Source organism: Rhinopithecus roxellana, chromosome 16, assembly GCF_007565055.1.
Source record: "Rhinopithecus roxellana isolate Shanxi Qingling chromosome 16, ASM756505v1, whole genome shotgun sequence".
NCBI lineage: Eukaryota > Metazoa > Chordata > Mammalia > Primates > Cercopithecidae > Rhinopithecus > Rhinopithecus roxellana.
Genome location: NC_044564.1, coordinates 85293338 through 85314517, shown reverse-complemented (window position 1 = coordinate 85314517; position 21180 = coordinate 85293338). Strand labels below are relative to the sequence as shown.

The window sequence follows — 21180 nt, the reverse complement described above, 5'->3', positions numbered from 1 at the left end:
AGGCCACACTAAAAACCACACAATTTTCTTTGAACACTGCCGTCTCTTTACAATTGTAAACTGAGCCATAGTCACATTTAAAGTATACCTTAAATACCCTGAAAGAGAGGGCTCACTTTGCCATAGCTCTCAGCATAGCTTTCCAGGTGGCTTTTCTTCCTTCTGGTGCCTTTCCTGTACACCGTCTTTGCTGTCTAGAACGGTGGCACACCAGGATGGGAGAGGTGGATCTCTGGCCTTCAGGCTGTGAGGACCTCAGAGCACAGATAGGGTGTGGGCTCTACACCTTGTGTTCGGGCGGCTCGCATGGAGTCAGCTTGCGGGGCACGTTCCCAGGCCCACTCTGCATGTAAATGGTGGAATTTGGTGTGGATGGGAGAGATGAAATGTAGAACATAAACACAGTAGAGATCAGCTAAACTTCGTAGGGTGGCACTAAAAATGATCTTTAGGCTGTTCAGTCTCTGCATATTGCTTTGCTGCAACCTTGAACCACATGGAGCTGTGTTCTGTAGACCACCTGGTTTTGTCCATCCGTGGGTGGAAGCAGATGCCCAGGCTGGGCACAGGAAGTTCCCAGGCGCTGAGGGAACCAGCCACCAGGAGCAGCCCACAACTGACCCTCCCCCATGGCCTCGGCTCTCCGGGTGGCTTTTCTCGAGCAGACCGGTGTGGAATTGTGCCTTTCGCCAAAACAGCCATTCTCAACTCGGCTCTTCGGGTGAGGGGTCATTGTTTTTAGTGACTTTTGAGCTATACGTCACATACCGTGAAGTTCACCCATTTTAAAGTATACAATTCAGTCGTTTTTAATATATTCACAGAGTTGCACAACCATCACCTCAATTGCTTGTAGAACATTTTATCATCCCCAGAAGAAACCCAGTACCCTCTGGCTGCCTCCCCAGTCTTAGGCAAGCACTTGTTCTTCTGTCTCTGTAGATTTGCCGGTTCTGGGCCTTCACATAAATGGAATTATATGTAATATTTGGTCTTTCGTGACTGGCTTCTTTTGACTTAGCATAATGTTTTTGGGGATCATCCTTCTTTGTAGCATATGTCATTACTTCATTCCTCTTTACTGCCAAATATTCTGAGTCGTGTGGACGGACAGCATTTGTTTCTCCATGCGTCAGCTGATGGACATGGAGGGTGTTTCCACTGTGAACTGCTGTGAGCACGTGTGTGTAAGGTTCTGTGTGGACATATGCCTTCACTTCTCTTAGGCATATTCCTAGGAGTAGAATTGCTGGATTATGTGGTAACCCTTGTTTAACCTTTTGAGAAACTGCCAGTGTGTTTGCTACTATGGCTAGACCATCTTCCATTTTCTCTAGCAGTGAGTATGGGTTCGGGCTCCACCAGCACTTGCTATGGTCCGTCTTTGTGATTTTAGCCACCCTGTTGGGTGTGACTTGGACCCACTGTCATCGTCATTGCTTTTTTTCCCCCTGTTGACCATTTGCATATCTTCTTTGGAGAAAGGTCTGGTAAGACCTTTTGCTCATTTTTAAATTGGTTTGTCTTTGTATTACTGAGTTATAATAGTTCTTTATATAGTCTAGATACAAGTTCCTTATCAAATACAATTTGCAAAAATATTCTCTTATTCTTTGGGTTGTCTTTTCACTTTGATGATGGTAACCCTTGAGGTCTAAAGACTTTAACTTTTTTTTTTGGGGGGGGGATGGAGTCTCGCTCTGCCGCCCAGGCTGGGGTGCTGTGGCCGGATCTCCGCTCACTGCAAGCTCCGCCTCCCGGGTTCCCGCCATTCTCCTGCCTCAGCCTCCCGGGTAGCTGGGACTACAGGCGCCCGCCACCTCGCCCGGCTAGTTTTTCTTTTTTTTTTTTTTTTTGTATTTTTTAGTGGAGACGGGGTTTCACCGTGTTAGCCAGGATGGTCTCGATCTCTTGACCTCGTGAACTGCCCGTCTCGGCCTCCAAAAGTGCTGGGATTACAGGCTTGAGCCACCGTGCCCGGCCTTAAAGATTTTAACTTTAATGAAGTCCAGTGTATCTCCTTTGTTTTGTTGAAAATTATTGCCAGGGTCATGAAAATTTATGCCTGTGTCTTTCCAAAAAGTTGTGTAGTTTTAGTTCTTTGGTCTCTGGAGTTTATTTTTAAGAGCCTGTTTCTCTAGCTCTTGAAGAGAAGGGTATCAGAAGAAATGGCCACTGAGAAGAGAAGGGGCGGGAGGCTGAGTTTCTTTCATGGATGGAACGTGGTTTGGCTGGAAGCTGGCGGGCTCAGGATGCCGCGTGGGTTTCTTCTCCTCCTTTAGGCCTCAGTGTGCAGTGGCCCTTCTTAGGGAGCTCGTTCACTCCCTGCGCCTCATGCACCCTTTCCTGGCATTTGTCACCAACACGAGTCTACACTTGCTGGTTTACTGGATTTTTCTTAAACTTCCTACTGAACTGTAAGCCTCTAGAGGGCAAGTGCTTCTCTGTTTTAGTCACTATTTTATCCTCAATGCCCAGTCGACTGACTTGTTGGAGAATGATGTTTCCTGGATTTCATGTCTGACACAGCAAGGTGCTGGGAGAGAGTCAGCCATCCCTCAGACTTGGGGAGGCCCTCCAGGCTGAATTCACCTCCAGGGAAAGCGAGGGAAGGGGACACATGTCCCCAGAGCTTATCAGAGGGGGTAACCATGGTCATTGTTTCTGCCAGCAGTAAAAGTCCTTTTCAGCTGTGAGTTACATGTCAACAGATTGAAGAAGGAAGGTGGAGTGTGTTATTTTCTAATTTCAGAATTACATATTGAGATGGATAGCCATTCAGTGAGCAGTCTCAGTATGGAAGGAAGGCAAACTGTGCCATATTTCAAAGTGGACCCCATGTGGGCTCCCACGTTGTACTTTTTGGAGCCTTTAATAGCACCACTGTTATTTAAAAGAGCCTATTTGGAGGAAAATAAGAAGCATTCCAAGTTTTCAAAAGTAGTTAAGATTTGTCCAAGACCACACAAGTGAGCAAGGTCGCCTCCTTTGTCATACTTGACGACAGTGTTTGATGCTTGGGTCACTCTTGACCCTCACCATGATCTCCATGTGCATGTCGAGTGTGATGGCCCTGGCAGCACTTGAGATGCCCCCCATTTTGCACATTGCTGCTGCTTTCGCTCTAACCGGTGAGATGTAGACAAGAGCTATAGGAACTGACGCCAGCAAGGGCAGTAAGAGCCGCCAGTGCTTCATTTGTCCTCTTAACCCTGTGCCTAGGAATTGACTAACCTGGCTTTATGGCAGCAAATAAAGTAACTTTTAATTTCCTTTAGTTTAAAAAATAACATTCAGATTGCAGCCCTTCAGAAATAAGGAGCAGAAAAGGGTGAGAGAGAAAAGAAAAGAATGAAAACACAAATGTGGACAGCTCTGATGTGATCACCGCACAGCAAGAGGTTCTTTTCGTCCTTCCGCGAGACCGCTCCCGAAGCCCCCAGGGCAGTGCCCCACTGGAATGCCGTCTGCCTTGTGGCTGCTCTGCAGAGACCCCTTACCAGCCAGTCAACCCACTGTAAAGCCAAGTTAAATCTAATTTAAGGACACAAATTGACAAAGCAGGTTTGTTTATTGCAGGGTAGACTTATTAACTTAGAAAAGCCATGAGCCCTGGTCTTTCTGTTTACAGAAATAAAATGGAACTCTAAATGAGGTTTAATGGGCTTCCCAGATCATGTTCCCTGGACAGATTTTTTTTTTTCCTTCTTCAACAGTAAATTTGAAAATCAAAAGGACTGAAAAGAAAGGGGAGTGCTTCCTGTTATAAATAGGACTGGCGGCATTCTTCACAGCATTTTATAGCCTCTCACTGTGCATTATAATTTCAGAGTAGCTGAAAAGCATTCCAAGTTTTCAAAAGTGGTACATTCACTCAGAAGCATTTATCAAGCATGTGCTATGTGCTGGGCATTGGACAGGCCCAAAGATGGCCCAGAGGCCCACGCGCTCCCCAGACTTGCATGATACGGTAAATAAATAGAACAGACTAGCGGAGAAGGACATGGCAGTGCAGAGAGCAGTGGGAGCTGGGAAGGCTGCGAGCCCAACTCTGAGAGTGGCCGGTGGGGGCACCTTGGGAGCTGATCTCTGGGCTGCAGAGGTGAGCTGGGAGATGTGGGCGCATCAGATCACTCAGAGTGAACCTGGGTCTGCTGGATGAGCTATGGCCACAGCAATGCCATCTAGTGTCACAGCAGATTTCCTTGTGCCCCCCTGTCTGCTGACCCCAGCATAACTTTCTTGTTAAAAGGCTGAAGGCTACTCGGACATACTTGAGACTTTGTAGTGTCATCAGAAGACGGACAGACAGCTGTAGTGTATGAACAGAAGGGCACCATGCCAGTAAATGCAACAGTGGCAAGCAGAGAGAAGGAAAAACCCAAAGTAATATACAGGTCAAGCCTCCCTTACCCAAGATGCTTGAGACCAGAAATGTTTCAGATTTCAGATTTTTTTTCAGTTATTAGGATATTTGTATTATACTTAACTGGTTGTTTCCCAAATCTGAAAATCCAAACTCTGAAATGCTTCAATATCCCAAACTTTTTGAGTGCTGACATGACCTGCCCACGCCGCCCTCCCCCCGTGCGTGCACACGCACACACATGCACACACAGGCGCACACACACAAAATGCTCACTGGAGCAGTTCAGATTTTGGATTTTTGAATTTGAGATACTGAATAAGTATCTGTATTGATTGTCACTGTTGGAAAGATCAAAATTGAATTTGACATGATTGGCTAGAATTTCATGTACACTGGATTCCGTATTTGTGTATAGTCATCTGCTTATAATTTTTAAATGTTTAAAAATAAAGCAAGGAAAGCAGCTACTAGAAGGAGCCCTATGTGCTTTTGTAAGCGTGGTGACGAGCGTGCACCAAACTGAATCCTGGCTCCAGGACTGCCGTGGAAGACAGCGGGGGCCGTTCCTGTCTTTGGTCTTGATGGTCTTTGGTGGTGGCACTGCGGCTCCCAGAACCAAGTTGGGTGGACTGGCTGAGTTCCTAGAGCTCATCCGCTCTGTCTCGCGCCTGTAGCCACGTCTGCTCAGGCCCTCGTGAATGCTGCTGATTTTTCAGGCAGAGTGATTTTTTCTTTAAGACACTGGTTTTCAGACTCTGTCTCCACTGTTGGGGTACTCTAAAGACATAGTACCCCTTTTTAATGAGTCTGACTCAAGATGAATGCCAGAGCATGTTTCTTTGTATAGGGGAATTTGACCTGCAGAGGGAGGAATAAGGCCCAGGGTGTGAGGACCAGCGTTTAGGAGCACCCCGGATTTTCTGGTGGGGCTGTGCTAAAGCTGGCCCACACCCACTCACAGGGCCATGGTTCACCTTTTGCCTCATCTCTGTGTTCAGCGACATGGTGTTGGTGGATGCTGGGGGGCAAACACCAGTGTACCACCGTGTATGCTGTGCTCTGGGAGCCATAGCTTTGACACTCGTCTAGAGCAAGGATCAGACAACACCAGCCTGAGCCTCTGCAGCCCACTGCCTGTTCTTGTAAATAATGTTTTATCCAAAGGCAGCCATGCCGTGCCCACGTATTTACATGTTATCTAAAGCTGCTTTGACCAAAAAGCCAAAAATGCTCAACATCTGGCTCTTGAAAGAAAAAATTTACCAGCCTGTCTTCTAGAGTTAACTAGGAATCTGGTTCTGAAACATGAAGATATCTTGGGTTAAAAAGAGATTAGGGGCCAGGCTCATGCCTGTAATCCCAGCACTTTGGGAGGCTGAGCCTAGGAGTTTTTCTATTTTTTTATAGAGACAGGGTGCCACTATTATCCAGGCATAGTGGCACGCACCTGTAGTTCCAAGTACTTGAGGGGCTGAGGTGGAAGGATCACTTGACCCCAGGATTTGGAAGCTGCAGTGTGCCACGATCATGCCATTGCACTGCAGCCAGAGTGGCAGAGTGAGACTCTGTCTTAAAAAAGATTATTTTTAAGAAGAGATTAGAGTGGTTCAGGTTGTGAGGAAGCTTCAGCAGCTTTTCTATTTCCAAGAAAAAAGCAATCAAATAACGGGGAGCCCCCTTCACCATCTCCTAGTTAAAATTATGGACATACAGACGTGCCCATCGTCATGGGCCCTGTGTCCCGAATCCAAGATGTGGTTTCTGAGCGGCCCTCCTGGGCGTGTGCGTTTTTCTAGCGTTGCAGGAAGTCCGAGGAGCAGGCTTCCCTCCGCACTGTGTTTCTAAGCCTTCTGGAGTTCAGCTCCATGGAACCCCTTGGGCAGCGTGTGGTAAGTTTCCTGCAAAGGCAGAAGTGGCGTCTGGCTGGGGCTGAGGCTGGGGCAAGGCTCAGGGAGCCATCTTTACAAATGGTTTGCGAGATTCCCCGGTGCCTGTCCCTGGGAGACTCTTACTGCTCCTGGGACTCCCCTGCTCCCTCTGCTGTCCTGCTGCGAGTCTCAGACCCGGCCCAGGCTTTTCCTCAGCCGTGTGGCTCCTGCCTCCTGTCTGGTGCCAGCCCAGCCTGTCTGTGGCGCTCCCTGCATGCTGGCGCTCTTCTAACCCCCATCCTGGGGAGCTGGAGCTGGAGTGGGGTCTGGTCAGAGCAGCTTGCCTGAGCCGACGAGGGTCCAGCCTGGAGCATCGGGCTCTGGAAGCCGAGCTGGTGTGCAGGTTTTCACCCTGTGGGGGAGTCAGGACACAGTAGGTCATGAAATCCATCTAGTAGGTCACCAAGCAGCATTTTAAAAAAGGAAAGAAGAGGCCAGGCGCGGTGGCTCACGCCTGTAATCCCAGCAGTGTGGGAGGCCGAGGCACGTGGACCATTTGAGGTCAGGAGATCAAGACCAGCCAGGCCGACATGGTGAAACCGTCTCTACCAAAAACACAAAAATTAGCTGGGCCTGGTGGCACATGTCTGTGTTGCCAGCTACTCGGGAGGCTGAGGAAGGAGAATTGCTTGAACCCGGGAGGCAGAGGTTGCCGTGAGCCGAGATCGCGCCACTACACTCCAGCCTGGACGACAGAGTGAGACTCGGTCTCAAAAAACAAAACGAAAAGAATAAAAATACCAGACTGCATTGCGTGTAGTGAGGGAAAGCGTTGGAAAAGAACACTTTGAATTCAGTGTGTGTCTGTATGTTCTACACATACACATTTGTGGATACGTCTGCACACATAAGTATGCGCACGTGTTTGTACTGACCATCCCTCTGCCCTGCACCATTTCCCAGAGCCTGTCGTGCAGTTGGCTGCCATGAGCATGCTTGGGATCAGTGAGCCCCATCCTCATAGCCAGCGTCTGTGTGTGCTTCCTTCCACGTGCCTTTTGGATACCCAGACTGCATGTCTGCTCAAGCCTCCCAGGTGGCTCAGGCCTGTACCACAGACATACCCCGTTCTCCCTGTGGTGGTCTCTCACTGGGGTAGGGTCCACAATCCTGGAACCATTACTTGGATTCCTTGAGAATTTTAATTCTCTACGTCAGATATGTGCCTACTGTGAATGGGCCTCCACATACCTGCCCTTCATTCTCACCCTGGATTCTAAGACCCTCCCACCTGCACCCAACCTCAAAGATCCAGTCTTGTGGAGCACTCCTGGGAGAACGTTGAAATCTTTGCTGTCATTACCCTGTGTTCATGGAGGCTTTGGAAACCTGAAAAGTGCTGCAGTCCCTTTCCAGCAGTGTAAATGGCACCTCTGTGTTAAACCACACCTGTACACTGAGTGAGGGCAGCACCCTCATTTTTTTCTGTTTAGCGTGTCCCATAAGCAGAAAACTTTGAAAAGCAGATTTTCAAAGTAATTTTTATTGGATTAAAGTATTCAGGAGTGCACACCTGTGTGTTGTGCAAGTCAGCTTCACTGTGATGACATGGAAAGGATCCAGAGACCCAGATGCCCCTTCTTGCGAGAGCTGTGCTAATTTATTCCATATGTGAGCTCTCGCCCATTTCCGGCAGGCCAGCCAGGCCCAGGCCGCACCTGCTCTTCCCCGTCCCAGGCCACCTGCTTGTCTGCCACCCAGCGTCAGCACCAGCAGCAGCAGAGGGAAGAGATGAGCAGATGAGCACGTCCTTAGTAGGCGAGGTGTCGGGTGCTTGAGAGGCTGGCACCAAGGCAGAGGCGTGGGTGCTGCAGGTGTCCAGGACCCTGTGCTCATACTGCCCCGGGCAGCTCTGGTCTCACGTCTCCGTGCCATGTCCCTGTTTCCCTTCTGCTGTCTTGTTCTTTCTCCATTTGCCCACTCTCCTTCCCTCCCACACCTACCTGATCTTTCCTCCCTCGCCCCGTTGGTCAGGGTCTGGGGTCTGGGTCTGTGTAAGGCTGAAATATGTGCCGACCCTAGGCTCTTGGTGATTCCTGGCATGCATTTGGAGTGACTTGATGAATTTTAGTCACAGTTTTAAAGGTCCTTAAATTTTTCAACTATATTTTAAAATGTGAGTATTTAAAGTGTACCATTTGATTACTTCTGGCATATGTACCCATGAAACATTAAACATAAATGAAGAGAACTGAGAAGCTATAGGAAGAAGAAAATAGATAAAGTCAACTGTATGCAATTAAGAAATACAAGCAAAACCACCATGAACAAAGTCAGAAAGACAGATTAACCTGGAAAAAGCTGCAGTTTCATCAGAGACGAGCTAATTTCCCTAGTACTCAGAAACACTCAACAGATTAACTAGAAAAAGCCAGTGATCCAATAGGAAAAACATGGGAAAGAATATAAATAGACAGTTACTAGAAAGGATTTTATGTGCATGAAAAAAATGCTGGGGTGTGGTGACTCACGCCTATAATCCAAGCACTTTGGGAAACTTAAGGTGGGAGGATGGCTTGAGCCCAGGAGTTTGAGACCCACCTGGGCAGAGAGACCCCATTTCTGCAAAAAGTAATTAAAAAAAAAATCAGCTGGGTGTGGTGGTACATGCCTGTCGTTCTAGCTACTTGGGAGGCTGAAGCCAAAGGATCGCTTGAGCCTTGGAGGTGGAGTCTGCGGTGAGCCACTGCAACCTGGATGACAGAACAAGACCCTACCTCAAACAAACAAAAAAAAAAGAAAAGAAAATAGCCATACTCAACTGGTAATAGAATGCCTAAGCTGCCCCGACGGGGATGGGGGCTCTCTCACTGCTCCTGTAGGCTGGCAGCCCCTCCCAGGCTCTAGCTCTCTCTGTTCCAGAAACAGCCTCCATCTCTTCAGGCCAGTGGGTAGCTACCGCTTGCATGGTCTCTGGTACTTCACCGTACCTGGCTGGTGTCCATAATACTGTCCCCACCTTTCTAATGAGTCCCTTCCTTAAGTTCTCTCTTCATTAAAAAACGAAGGACCTCATGGACACCATTTTTCACTTATCAAAAGTTTGGTGATTCAGTAGTGGTGATGGTACAGGAAAGTGAGGTCTCACATCGATTTTGGCAGGACTGTAAATTGCTACACCCTCATGGAAGGCAATTCAGCAGTCTCTCAAAGTGAAGACGTGCCTGATCCGGACACCCCACATCTGGGAAGTAGCACACAGCTACTCTCGGGGCACGGGGTGACCGCACCTCGTGTTACATTGCATCAGAGGTGGCTTGTCTTCCTGTTAGGATGTGAACAGTGTCTGTCTGTCAGGGTCTCGCTAATCATAGAAATATTTGGAGTATCATAGACGACCCTGCAACCATTAATACAGGGAATGGGACGTCTCTTCCTGCACTCAGGAGAATCATTAAGTCAAGATATTCTATTAAATATCAGTGTAATTGTATAAAGTAAATCTATATTTTTATCAGGGTACAGAGGAATGCAATCCATGAAGTTATCTTTGTTAGAAGGAAAAGGAAAAACACATGGTGTGTAAAACACATTGGCACAGTGGCCACTTCCACAGTAGGGACTGAAGACAGTCTCTGGGGACAGGGATGAGGGGAAGGCCTTACAGTATATTGTACATTAATCTAGAAAAAAGAATTCTAAAAAGCTGGGAAATAGAAATGGACTTGTTTGGGGGTGTGATTCATTTGCTGATCGATGTCTGGTTGGGTCTAAAATGAAAGTTACGTTTTTCCCCCATCCCTATCCCCAGCTGCACTTGGTCCAGTCTCCTAGGGAGCCAAGCCCTTACCCTGATTTCAGATTTAAAGCTCAGATCTCCAGTGCAGTCTAGGCTTGGGGTGGCCTGTGGCTGGGGAAGGGTCTGATCAGGTTCTCCTGCCGCCTTCCAGGCCTGGGGAGGAGTGGGGGAGGGGACGCTCTTTCTTAGTAGGTCCCTCTGACCCTCACAGCCCCTCACCTGCAGGCGGCCCCGTGTTCTTCGTGGGGAGCGGCCACAGCTGGCTCTCCCCCGGAGCCCGGGTCACGTGTTCCTCCTGCCAGCATCTGCTTTCCTGGGCACGGGACGGCACAGTGCGGTGGCTCTGGGGGAGCCTGGGCCAGCCTCCAGCACTCCCCTGGCTCCCAGACAGGGTGGGAGCAGAGAGGCAGCCAGGGAGTGTGGCTTCACCCCTGAAAAGCAAACTCCTTCCTAATTGTTCAGAGAAGACAACTGCTCGGGTCCACAGGGAGGCCGGTCTCCCCGCCAGGTGCTGTGGGGAGGCTGGGGACCGGAAGAGACAGTGAGGGGTGCCCGCTGGTGCCAGGCACTGTCCTGGGAGCCTGCAGTGTTCCTGTTTATTTTTATTCTGACTGAGGAAATTACAGAAAGACACGTTGACCAGCCTCGTTAATAAATTCAGACCTCTAGACTGGACCGCTGTCCTCTGGCGGGTGCTGTGGAGCTCTGTGGCCCCGGCTCCCTGGCCGTAGGGCTCTCCTGCCTTCTCGCTGTGGAGGAGCTTGCCGTGGGAGGGCGGGGCTTGCCGTAGGGAGGGCGGGGCTTGCCGTAGGAGGGCGGAGCTTGCCGTAGGAGGGCGGAGCTTGCCGTAGGAGGGCGGGGCTTGCCGTGGGAGGGCGGAGCGTCCTTCACGACCATGAAGCCCTCGGTGGTCTGGAGACGGATCTTCTGTCAGGGCGCCTTCGGAAATCCTGCCGGGCTTCAGTGAGACTGATCATCCCCACTCCCTGTGGTGACGAATGGCGTGTGAATTGTGGGTCCTTGAGAGTCTGGGGGAGAAAAATAAGGATTTTCTTTGTTTCTCAAAGGAGCGAAGAGAAGTGAAGATTGCGCGTGAGCAGGAACTCTCCGGCCCGCCCGGCCTTCTGCAGCATTTCTGCGATGTCTTCTCAGCATCCTGTCGCCGAAATATTGACATACACTTAGCTCTTTGTAATGAAAGGACTTGTTTTTGTCTTCTCTTCGTGGGGTGGGAAAGGGAGTGGGGCTGGGAGGCTGGGCTTGGTCTGCCCTTCCTGGTTGCTGTTAGCCTCCAGGGGTCACAAGCCTGGGTCTCTTATTAATCTTGACAACAAACTATTTCTAACAGTAAGAAAAGTGGAAATAGTGACTTCAGATTCGCGGTGAAAGAGCGTCTTTCACCCGCCATCTCCTGGACCTGCACCAGCTGTGGGCTGCGCTGCCCCCCGCCCCCACCGAGGGCCTTGTTCTACTAGGAAATAAGCTCCAGTTTATGCTTTGTTGTTTCTGTGTGTGTAAATAATATGAAGGAAAGCACAGAAAGAAAAGGAGAGGCGAAACCCTCCATTCTCACAATCAAATTTATACACGTCCTCCAAGCTTTAGAATGACCGCGGTCGTGGTGGTGTGGCCAGATCAGACAAGCATCGGTGGTTAGAACACTTAAAGAATACTTAGAAGCTGACAGGTCTCGCCTAAGGGACCCTCCCTAGAAGCTGCCACAAGTAGGGTTTCTCTTGTGCCGTTAAGAAAATGAGGCTCTCTCCCTGAGTCTCAGAGCAGCAGCCCCTGTCCTCAGCTGTCCCTCCCGTCCATATGTGGCCATCTCTCCAGATCAGACCAGCTTGCCCGAAAGCCCCTTCCACCTTGGGTTGCTGGCTGCCCGTCTTCACAAAGCTCACAGCAGATGCACCTCTGCTGGTGTGTGGACCTGGCAGAGGGCACATTAGGTGGCTGTGAGTTGGAAGAGAGATGAGGGATGGAGGCGTCCAAGGGACAGTTTGGGCATAGCTGGGCGTGGTTTCTTCCAGTGGCTTCCTCTGGCATGTGATGGTGAGCTGGCTTCTTTGAGCTCTGGTCACTTGTTGTTGCTGTTGGGGAGTGGAGGGCTCTTCCTTGTATAGTCTGGTGTTCATTTCTGTTGGCTGTACAGGAAAGCACATTTTGTTGAAGGTGGAAAGATTTTGCCGCCCCAGCCTCCTTCCCGTTTGCTCTGAGGGCAGAGGCTATCAGCCCCTCCCAGAGGCCTGCCACTTCAGTTCTTCAAAGGGCCTGGCTGCCTCCAAGCCCAGGGCCGCCCAGCAGAATTCCTGAGTTAACACCGTCCCAGAGGGCACTGTGGCTTGGGGGAAGGATTCCTTCCAAAAGATTGGTTTCTCTCCTTCAGTCTTAACTGTTTGCATGTGAACCTCTTTAGGGTAGATTAAAGGAGAGATCCGGCTAGGTCAGTGGATAATGATGTCCTTTACAGGGACCCTCGCCCAAATGTTGACGTTGCATACATTTTATTATTGCCGCAAATATGTCACTATAGAGTATCTCCCTCTTTCACAGTCAGTAAAAACAAGGCGTGATAGAAGGAGGCTCTTCTAAAATACACGTAATCACTTCCATGTATGGCTGAGGTTGGTTCAGTAATGGAGTAAAAAATGGGTGACTTGGTATAACTGAGAGGGCTTTGATGCAGCGGAAAAAGGCAGGGGACTGGATTCTGGGAAACAAATTGTAGGTGTATCTTCTTGTAGAGAATGAGCCTGCAGCACCGAGAGATGCCGCCTGCTCCCGGGTGTGGGGAATACCTTATGCAGGGGGCTGTGCCCGTGTCCAGAGGGCGGCCGGGGCTGGCATCGGACTCTTCCACTGTGTCTGGAGGTTCGAAGAGGGTGGGAGTGGGGTTCCCTCCGAATTCCTGCAGGTGAGCTTCTGATGAAATCTATGTTTTACAGGAATGGCATCCACCTTTAGCTTGTCCGTTTGCAATACGTTGTGCAGACCTGCACGCTTGTGGATACGCAGCAGGAACTGTCCACCTCAGGGGTGTCCTGGGCTCACTCCTTCCCCAGACTCTCAGAAGGGAGCGCTGCCGCTTCCGGGGAATGGGAGAGCAGTGTCTCTGCCTCTTGCTGTGTCTGTCACAGATGAGCAGCACTGAGCGACATCTGCTATGGGAACTTAGGGAGTGGTGGTTTGAAAGGGAACGCTGACTCTCAGCACCCTGCAGCACCAGCAGCACAGTCGGAATGTGTGTGGAATTTCCTCGTTACGCTTTGCGTTTAGTATCTGTCATCTTGCAAAATCATGTTTAAAACAGTGAAACACCTGCTTTTCCCTCTGAAGTTGACTGGCAGCTGTAATTAGCACTGTGGTTTCTTCCTTTAAAAAGTAAACTGACTGTGCGCAGTGGCTCACGCCTGTAATCCCAGCACTTTGGGAGGCTGGGGTGGGTGGCTCCCGAGGTCAGGAGATCGAGACCAGCCTGGCCAACATAGTGAAACCCCGTCTCTACAAAATTTAGTGAGGTGTGATGGCAGGCGCCTGTAATCCCAGCTACTCGGGAGGCTGAGGCAGGAGAATTGCTTGGACCCAGGAGGTGGAGGTTACAGTGAGCCAGATCGTGCCATTACACTCCAGCCTGGGTGACAGAGCGAGTCTCTTTCTCAAAGAAAATAAAAAGTAAAAAAAAAAACTAAAAGAAAATGTAAACCTAAGTGTGTCAACAATGCCAGTCCATTTGAAAGCACAGCTTTCTGGAATACAGAGGCTGCCGGTCACTGGGCCCGGTGGCTGGGGTGCCTGCCCGCCTGTTTCTCACTGGGCGCTCTCTTGTTCCTTCAGGTTCGCCATCGCTGGTGTGAACTCATTGTTAAGCACAAGTTCACAAAAGCCTACAAAAGTGTGGAGAGGTTCCTTCAGGAGGATCAGGTAGGTGTCATCTTGCAGCGGATGGGGGTTCGTTCGGTAAAGGCTGTCCCCTGCACTTCACACAGGAACCCACGTTCTCAGTATCTCTTTCATAACAAATAAATAATCTGTCCCAGGGATTCTTAAGGACTGGTAGGATCTTACCTAACGCTGATACTTCTGAGCTGCTTTTTTCCTCTCTCAGTGTCTTTGAAGAATTGAGTTAGGCACCTTCAATGCTGCCTTGTGGCCTACATGTCATCCGATGCTGCGTGCTCACACTTCACGGCGTCTCCAGCACCTGCTAGGCCATGCTTGTCGCTTGGTGATGCCATGCGGTTGATCCCTGATCAGTGGCCCTCATAGAAAGTACACGTGCAAGTCAGACTGGGAGAACCCTGACAGGACAGTCTCGGTCTGTACCTGCACCTGCTGTGCTGTGCTAGGCAGGTTTCCTTCCTGTGAGAGCTTTTCTCACTGTTCACCAGGGACAGCCGTCCCCTTCGAGGAGCTCACAGGCAGTGCGTGTGCGGGAGCGGATCTGGGGAGACCTTCATCGGCTGCCTCTCATGTCCGCAGTTTGTCAGGTCACCAACAGGTGTGTCCTGTGACACGTCACAGCCTCCCACACCCACCCCATTTCCCCACTCTCCACTCCCTCAGCCTCTGAGTGAGTGGCCTGCCAAGCGCTGTGGGTGACAGCGTGGAGCTGCCTTCCAGCTGGGGTGGAGAGTGGGAGTGAGGCAAACAAAAGGTCTCAGTGTGGGGACAGCCAGCCAGTGAGGCCTGAGGCCTCATTATTCCCACAAAGAAAAGTACATGCCTTTGTACCAGAAGAAATGTCACATTTGCACAGCAGAGCAAGAGGTGTCTCGAAAAACATACCAAGAGTGTAAGGACAGAATTTAAGAGCAACTTTAAGGTCTCTTCTGAAGACCAGAAATCACTGCAGTATATTTAGAATCATGATCTTTGACAAATAAGGATCACTATGTCTGGGCTTTTTTAGGTCAGCGCTTTTGAACCCTTCACTGCGGAGTTTAGCTCTTGCGCTGTCTTTGAGGTCCTTCGTTTAGTTGTTGAGTCGGAATGTGACTCACGGCGTAGCTAAGCCTGGCACGAGGGAGTAGGCAGATCCAGAGGGGTCCCTGGGTCTTCCAGAACGTCCTTGGCTATTTTAAAAATACAGGTGTGTTTGCAGCATCGTTCCCACGCAACAGAGTCGGTGCGGGCTGCGGTGCAGGGCCGCGGAGGAACGGGCACGGGCAGGGCGGTATCTGCAGGCCTCGTCATGTGTCTGCGGCTGCTCTGCGCTTGTTTCCCTGGCAGGTGAGGGACTTGCTGGATGAACTCAGACCAGCTACTCCTAGGGACACACTTTGCGGGGCAGGAGTCCCACGTCTCTGTCAGGCCACACAGGCCTTCCACGTGGTAATTCTGGGAATTACCATACTCTGTCTCTGTTCAGAGCATTCCTGACACGGCCATCATGGTGGGAATGCTGGCTCATCGTTCTGTCACCAGCGAAATCATCGGAGTCTGTGGAGAGAATTGGGAGCTGAGGATTCCTTGGGGTTTTGAGAACCAGGAGGAGACAGGGATTGCAGACTGCAGCTTCCAAAAGCACAGTCACCCCGCAGTCTCCGTCTTCTCTGGGGTCTTTGCAGTTTCTAGACCAGCAAGTGTGTGTGGAACAAGCACAGACTGAGGTCATGTGTGCGTGTATGTGTGTGGGTGCCCACGCCTTCGCCTGATGCCCTCTGGCCTCTGTGCCCTGCAGGCCATGGGCGTGTACCTCTATGGGGAGCTGATGGTGAGTGAGGACGCCAGACAGCAGCAGCTCGCCCGCAGGTGCTTCGAGCGGACCAGGGAGCAGATGGATAGGTCCTCAGCCCAGGTGGTGGCCGACATGTTATTTTAACAAGGTGATTCTTTCCCTTTCTTTTTCTGTCATTTAGTTCTAACCAGATACTCCTGTTAGGAGCCAGCTAAATAAAAAAGCCGAATAGTTAGCCAAGACCACCCGCAGCATCAGTAGTTGGCTCCCTGGCCGGGGGCCTGGAGAGTAACTGGCCAAGTGGGTGCTGGGCTGGTGTGGGAGCCCAGGGTCCCCGGAGCACCTCGTCTGACTGGGGCGGTCACCGGGAGGCAGAGGCTGTCCACCTGGAGGCACAGTGGCGCTCCTTGGCCCTATTTTGGCCACTTCAGCTTTTAAAATCTGTAGGAACAAAAATTGTAGGGGAACATCTTGAGTAGGTTTAGAGATGGAATGGGAAGCCTGGTGGAAGCGCTGGTCCAGTCTTCAAGGTCAGGGCTCACACAGGAGTTTACGCGGCCATGTGACTCCAAAGCCTAGCTTCTGCGAGCAGATGTTTTCTTCTAGCCATGTGTGAGCTGGAGGTTCCTTGGGCTGTCCACGCCTGGTCATGGGCTGGCGGGAGGCTCTCCAGGCACAGGCACACACAGCACATGCACCACATGCAGCACACACACCACACACAGCACACGCAGCACACACAGGCATGCACCACACAGAGCAGCCGCGGCACACACACCACACGTGGCATATGCACTCCATGACCCTGTGTCTTAAGGGCAAGTCCTACTTTTTGCTTTGTTGTGTTGGAGCGGAATTTCTACCGTGGCTTATATTGGAGTTCTGGATTATTTAAATCACTTTCTCTGTTAATTGTGTCTGGAATTAACCTGTTAGATTTACTTCCTAGCAGTGAGTTGCTCAGTATGGGTTTCTACACTATTAAAGCAACCTCGCAGTGGTGCGTGAAGTTTTGCTAGGACAACTGGGATTTCTTTTCTCGAACAGTCATTATCATGATATTAATAGGGGATGTCTAATTTTGTGTCTTTAAAAAGACTTTATCAGATCTGAAGCATTTTTCATGTTATAGCTTCTCTGTAATTTTTCATGGACATTGAATATTTGGTGTTGATATTCTTCGCTCAGTTTTGAACATTGAGTTTGCTTCTAATGTTTTGTGCTTACGAAAACCATTTCTGTGTAATGTGTTTAAGTAGCTTATTTATCTGAAAGAACTCTAATAATGAAAAGAAATAAAAAGTTTTTCCGAAGCATGATCATATTCCAGAAGAGTCAGGAACCACGTGTGCCAGGAAAGGGAAACAGGGAACGAACTACCGAGTGTCATGTAGCGAAATGCCTGCGGCAGACATGACCCGGCTCCCCTCCAGGACGGGCCGGCGGCACACAGACTGCGCACTTACCTCACTCCCGGCCTCGTATAGTCATCAGTATAAACAGTGTTTCTCTTTCATTTTGTTATTTCGTGGCATTTGTGTTAAAGTGTGTGAAGCTACAAAGCCAGCTAGTCCTGTCGCCATTCCCGCCGGTTTGGGGCAGCACCGCGGGGCTCACCCTTTGCCAGTCTTTGTGGGGGATTTTTGCCCGAGCAGGCAAAGGAGCCATCTTGGTCACAGGTCTCCCCTTTCCCCCCTCCCCGACATCTTGTTGCTGTCCCCACCCCTCAAGGTGAATCCAGGGGTTGCCAGCCTCCCTCCCAGCCAGTTGCTGTGAGGAACAGTGGCCGGGGCTGCTCCCAGGGCCCTTCCAGCAAGCGGACCTCCTGACCTGAGAGTCCCCAAAGGCTTCCCAGGGCAGCTAGACTCTGCCTGGAGAGAAGAGATCTTGTCCCCAAGGGTTAGAAGCAGTAAACTAACAGCAAGGACAGCTGCCTTTAACAATTCTGTGTGTCACGTGCTTGGTCCCTGCATTTTTCATCAATTCCAAAGCTGCACTGGCATTTTTATGGTCATCTCTTGAGTCCCTTTGATTCACAAAATTATACCTCTAGGATGCCAACTAAATGAACAGCAAACAGAAACTCCACCTGTTTGCCTGTGTAACAGGCGTGAAGGTGGCCGTGTCGCCGGCGTCCTTCCGCGGAAGCCCGGTGCGTGCAGACGGGGGCACGGGGCGGCGTTGCTCTCAGGTGCTCTGGCTGCTTGGGTTCCTGGCATGCTGATTTGTGACTTAAGATTAAAATCACATTGCCAGGGATTACCACGCAACCACGACCTTGGCTGCTGCTCCAGAAGTCGTGGTCGCACTCGCTGCAGATTGGAGGATAGGTGCATCTCATAAATCTTCTTTGGAAACAAAAGAAGCCACCAGCTGAGGAAGATGCTCACCGGTCACCGTCCCTTTATTTGTGCCCAGCGACGACCTCTCTGACAAGGTGCAGAGCTTAGCTGATTGGTGAACAGTGATTGGTTTCCGCTTTGTTCACAGTGGCTAAGTTCTGCACCTGAAGAGAAGGTGAGATGGGGACAGTTAAGTTGGAGCCGCTGGGGCAGAGGCTGTTGCTGACGGGCGGGCCGCTGCTGCACAGTCAGCTTGGGTGCCGAGCGCGATCCTGGAGGATGAGAGACCACTTGGCCCAAAGGATGCACTATCTCCTGCCAGGAATGCTAGCCGCGTACTCAGTCCTTAAGTCTGTCCACAGAAGCATCCACTAATCTGTCTGAAAGGTCAAATGTATTGAAAGTTGCAAAAATTTTTCTTACAAAAAACTGAAACCAAATGCATCCCATCAGTCGAGTGAAACCACGTGGTGGTTCATGCTGTGAGAGGGGCGGGTGGGGCTTTCGGAGGCGCTCCTGTTCTGGGCGCGGTGAACTCTCTCTTGTATTTGCAGTCCAGGCCTCCGCATCTCCTGCGCCACGGACGGTGCCCACGGAGCTCCCAGCTGAGGCGCCGCTTCTCCGGGCTGTCGATTGGACCCGCCCTCCGGTGCCTACTGAGCTGATATCAGTTCTCATTTTACACACTGGCTCAGTTCAGCAGGAACAGGAGTCGAGCCCTTGAGCAAAAAGCCTTCGTGTCTGTAAGTGCCCGAGGCTCAGGAGAGCTGGGGCTCCCACTCGCAGCAGACAGGCCGCGTCCTCCCTGGCCCGGCGGCAGCACGGTGCCAGTCATCTGTATGTGCTCCTGTGGCATGGGGATTTGTAGACTCAGAAAACTCTGCTGGCAGAAAGTTAAGAGCTCCCAGGCCTGAAGGCGGGACACAGTGCCAGCAGGGGGGCGTTTGCCCCCATGTGTGAGGGAGCCAGGGCCCAGCTCTCCCACGGCAAGGTGAGCGGAGACTCTCTGAGAGCAGTTAGAGTGGGTGCGGGTCTGAAATGGGGACTCCTAGCAGCTATGGTGTACGCGAAGCCTGAGTACAGCCTGCTGGTGTCAACGGCCACGTGTGAGCAGGCCAGCATCACACAGCTCGCTGTGACCCGTCCTTGTCCTGTGATTAAAGTCCTCTCCTGAAAGTGGAGAGCAAAGGCACACAGAGGTGCGCGCTCACAAGAATTCCTCTTGGCGACTGGGTAATCAGTTACTGCTGTTTCCTTTGCAGGAAAGATCCCAGCGAGATTCTTTCATTCACCTCCTCCTAGCCTGGGGGACTGACCCTGGACATCAAAGGAGGGATTATGTGGCTGCTAAAGCCATCAGCCCACAGCCCTGTTCAAGTCTCGGTGCTTCTCTTTCCCAGAGGCTGGTCCCAGCCAGGCACGCACAAAAGGCAGATTCTCGTAAACGCGGCCTCCCGCCCTGGATCTGGAGTGGAGCTGCTCTGGGATTTCGAGTTCTTCTGCACAGATGATTAAATATATCCGAGAGATGCTGGGAAACCTGCTGAACGTTTTACGTTGGGCTGCCCAGCACATGGCTGGATGTGGATATTTCTGTAATTCCAGGAAGTCACACAGCTCCTGTGTACCAAGACCAGTGGGCGCCGTTTGATGTAAAAGAGCAGGATGAGACTCTAAGATTATTCTTAATAAATGTAGTGGTTTTTTTTTGTATATGTGTTTGCTTCTGAATTTCATACTGTTTAAAAATAACAAAGGCCGGGTGTGGTGACTCACGCCTATAATCCCAGCAATTTGGGAGGCCGAGGCGGGTGGATCACGAGGTCAGGAATTTGAGACCATCCTGACCAACATGGTGAAACCCCATCTGTACTAAAATACAAAGAGGTAGCTGGGTGTGGTGGTGGGCACCTATAGTCCCAGCTGCTCGGGAGGCTGAGGCAGGGGACTCGCTTGAACCCGGGAGGTGGAGGTTGCAGTGAGCCAAGATCGTGGCACTGCACTCCAGCCTGGGCGACAGAGCAAGACTCTATCTCAAAAAAAAAATAAAAAGCACATACAAGAAAAAGGTATTCTTCACATTCTGGTGTTCCTCTCCCACCACCCTAGTTTATTTGTTGTTTTCAAGGTAGTGTTAGTTCTCTTAGAAGCCTGAAAACAAAAGAAATTTGGCTGGGTGTGGGGCATGCTCTTCTGATAAAATGGAGAGCCTGGGCATATTCGGGCACCGTGGGAGTCTGGTGGTGTGGTTTTTCTTTCTCCCCAAGGTTTAGGGTATAGAGAGAAGCTGGGCGCTGACCTTCCTGGGCGCTGTCCATGGGCAGAATGTTTGACAATGCCTGGAGAAGGCCGTAGGAACAGGTGCAGCCACGGGCCCCATGTGGGGCTGGGCTGAGCCTGAGTGCACTTGAACACACCCACAGTCTCCTCTGCCTGGCTCCGGGGGCACCACACATTCTGGCCTATTTGGGGTGAAGCAGGGGCTCTACCTGTGGATTTCTGTTAGAAGTTTTGGACTGAGAGGCCGTGGTCTCCAGAACTCTGTTTTCTTGTGCCAGTGACTGATTCCAGAAGGTTCTTAGGATTTGCTGTCTGCTGTCACATGCCTTTGCGTGGGGCTGTATGGCTGGCTGTGCCATCGTGGAGACAACTTGCAACCTGGCTGTTTGTGTAGTTGAATAAACAACAACCGCTGCGTCCTGTGGAAACAGAATGAATGAATGAACAATGCTTTCTCTCTGCACTGCCTTTTTTTTTTGGAGACAGAGTTTTGCTCTTGTCACCCAGGCTGGAGTGCACTGGCACGATCTCGGCTCACTGCAACCTCCGTCTCCCGGGTTCAAGCGACTCTCCTGCCTCACGCTCCCGCCACCATGTCCAGCCAGTTTTGTATTTTTAGTAGAGACAGGGTTTCACCACTTTGGTCAGGCTAGTCTTGAACTCCCGACCTCAGGTGATCCTCCCGCCTCGGCCTCCCAAAGTGCTGGGATGACAGGCGTGAGCCCCCGCGCCCAGCCCTCCCTCTCTCTCGTCTTTCTCTCTGCGCTTTCTGAGTGTGTTTAGCTTTCACTGAGGCGAAGCCGGGAAGGACCCTGGGCGCAGCAGCCAAACTGCCCTGCGAGGCT

General features: G+C 50.8%; 1 protein-coding gene across 5 annotated transcripts in view; it reads left to right on the top strand.

Annotated features, from left to right (window-relative positions):
- The window catches only part of AOPEP (aminopeptidase O (putative)), a 374597-nt gene extending 354829 nt beyond the window's left edge, over window positions 1-19768 (top strand). For 2 of the 5 annotated variants that reach the window (XM_030919338.1, XM_030919340.1), the window contains 3 exons: window positions 13871-13957; window positions 15717-15861; window positions 19318-19768. In XM_030919338.1, coding sequence (XP_030775198.1) covers window positions 13871-13957; window positions 15717-15857 — 228 coding nt within the window. In that variant the 3' untranslated portion in view covers window positions 15858-15861; window positions 19318-19768. Of the gene's footprint in view, window positions 1-13870; window positions 13958-14424; window positions 14535-15125; window positions 15266-15716; window positions 15862-19317 lie in introns of all 5 variants that reach the window. The other 3 variants (XM_030919336.1, XM_030919339.1, XM_030919337.1) reach the window with 3 other exon arrangements.
- Window positions 19769-21180: the final 1412 nt, after the last annotated feature.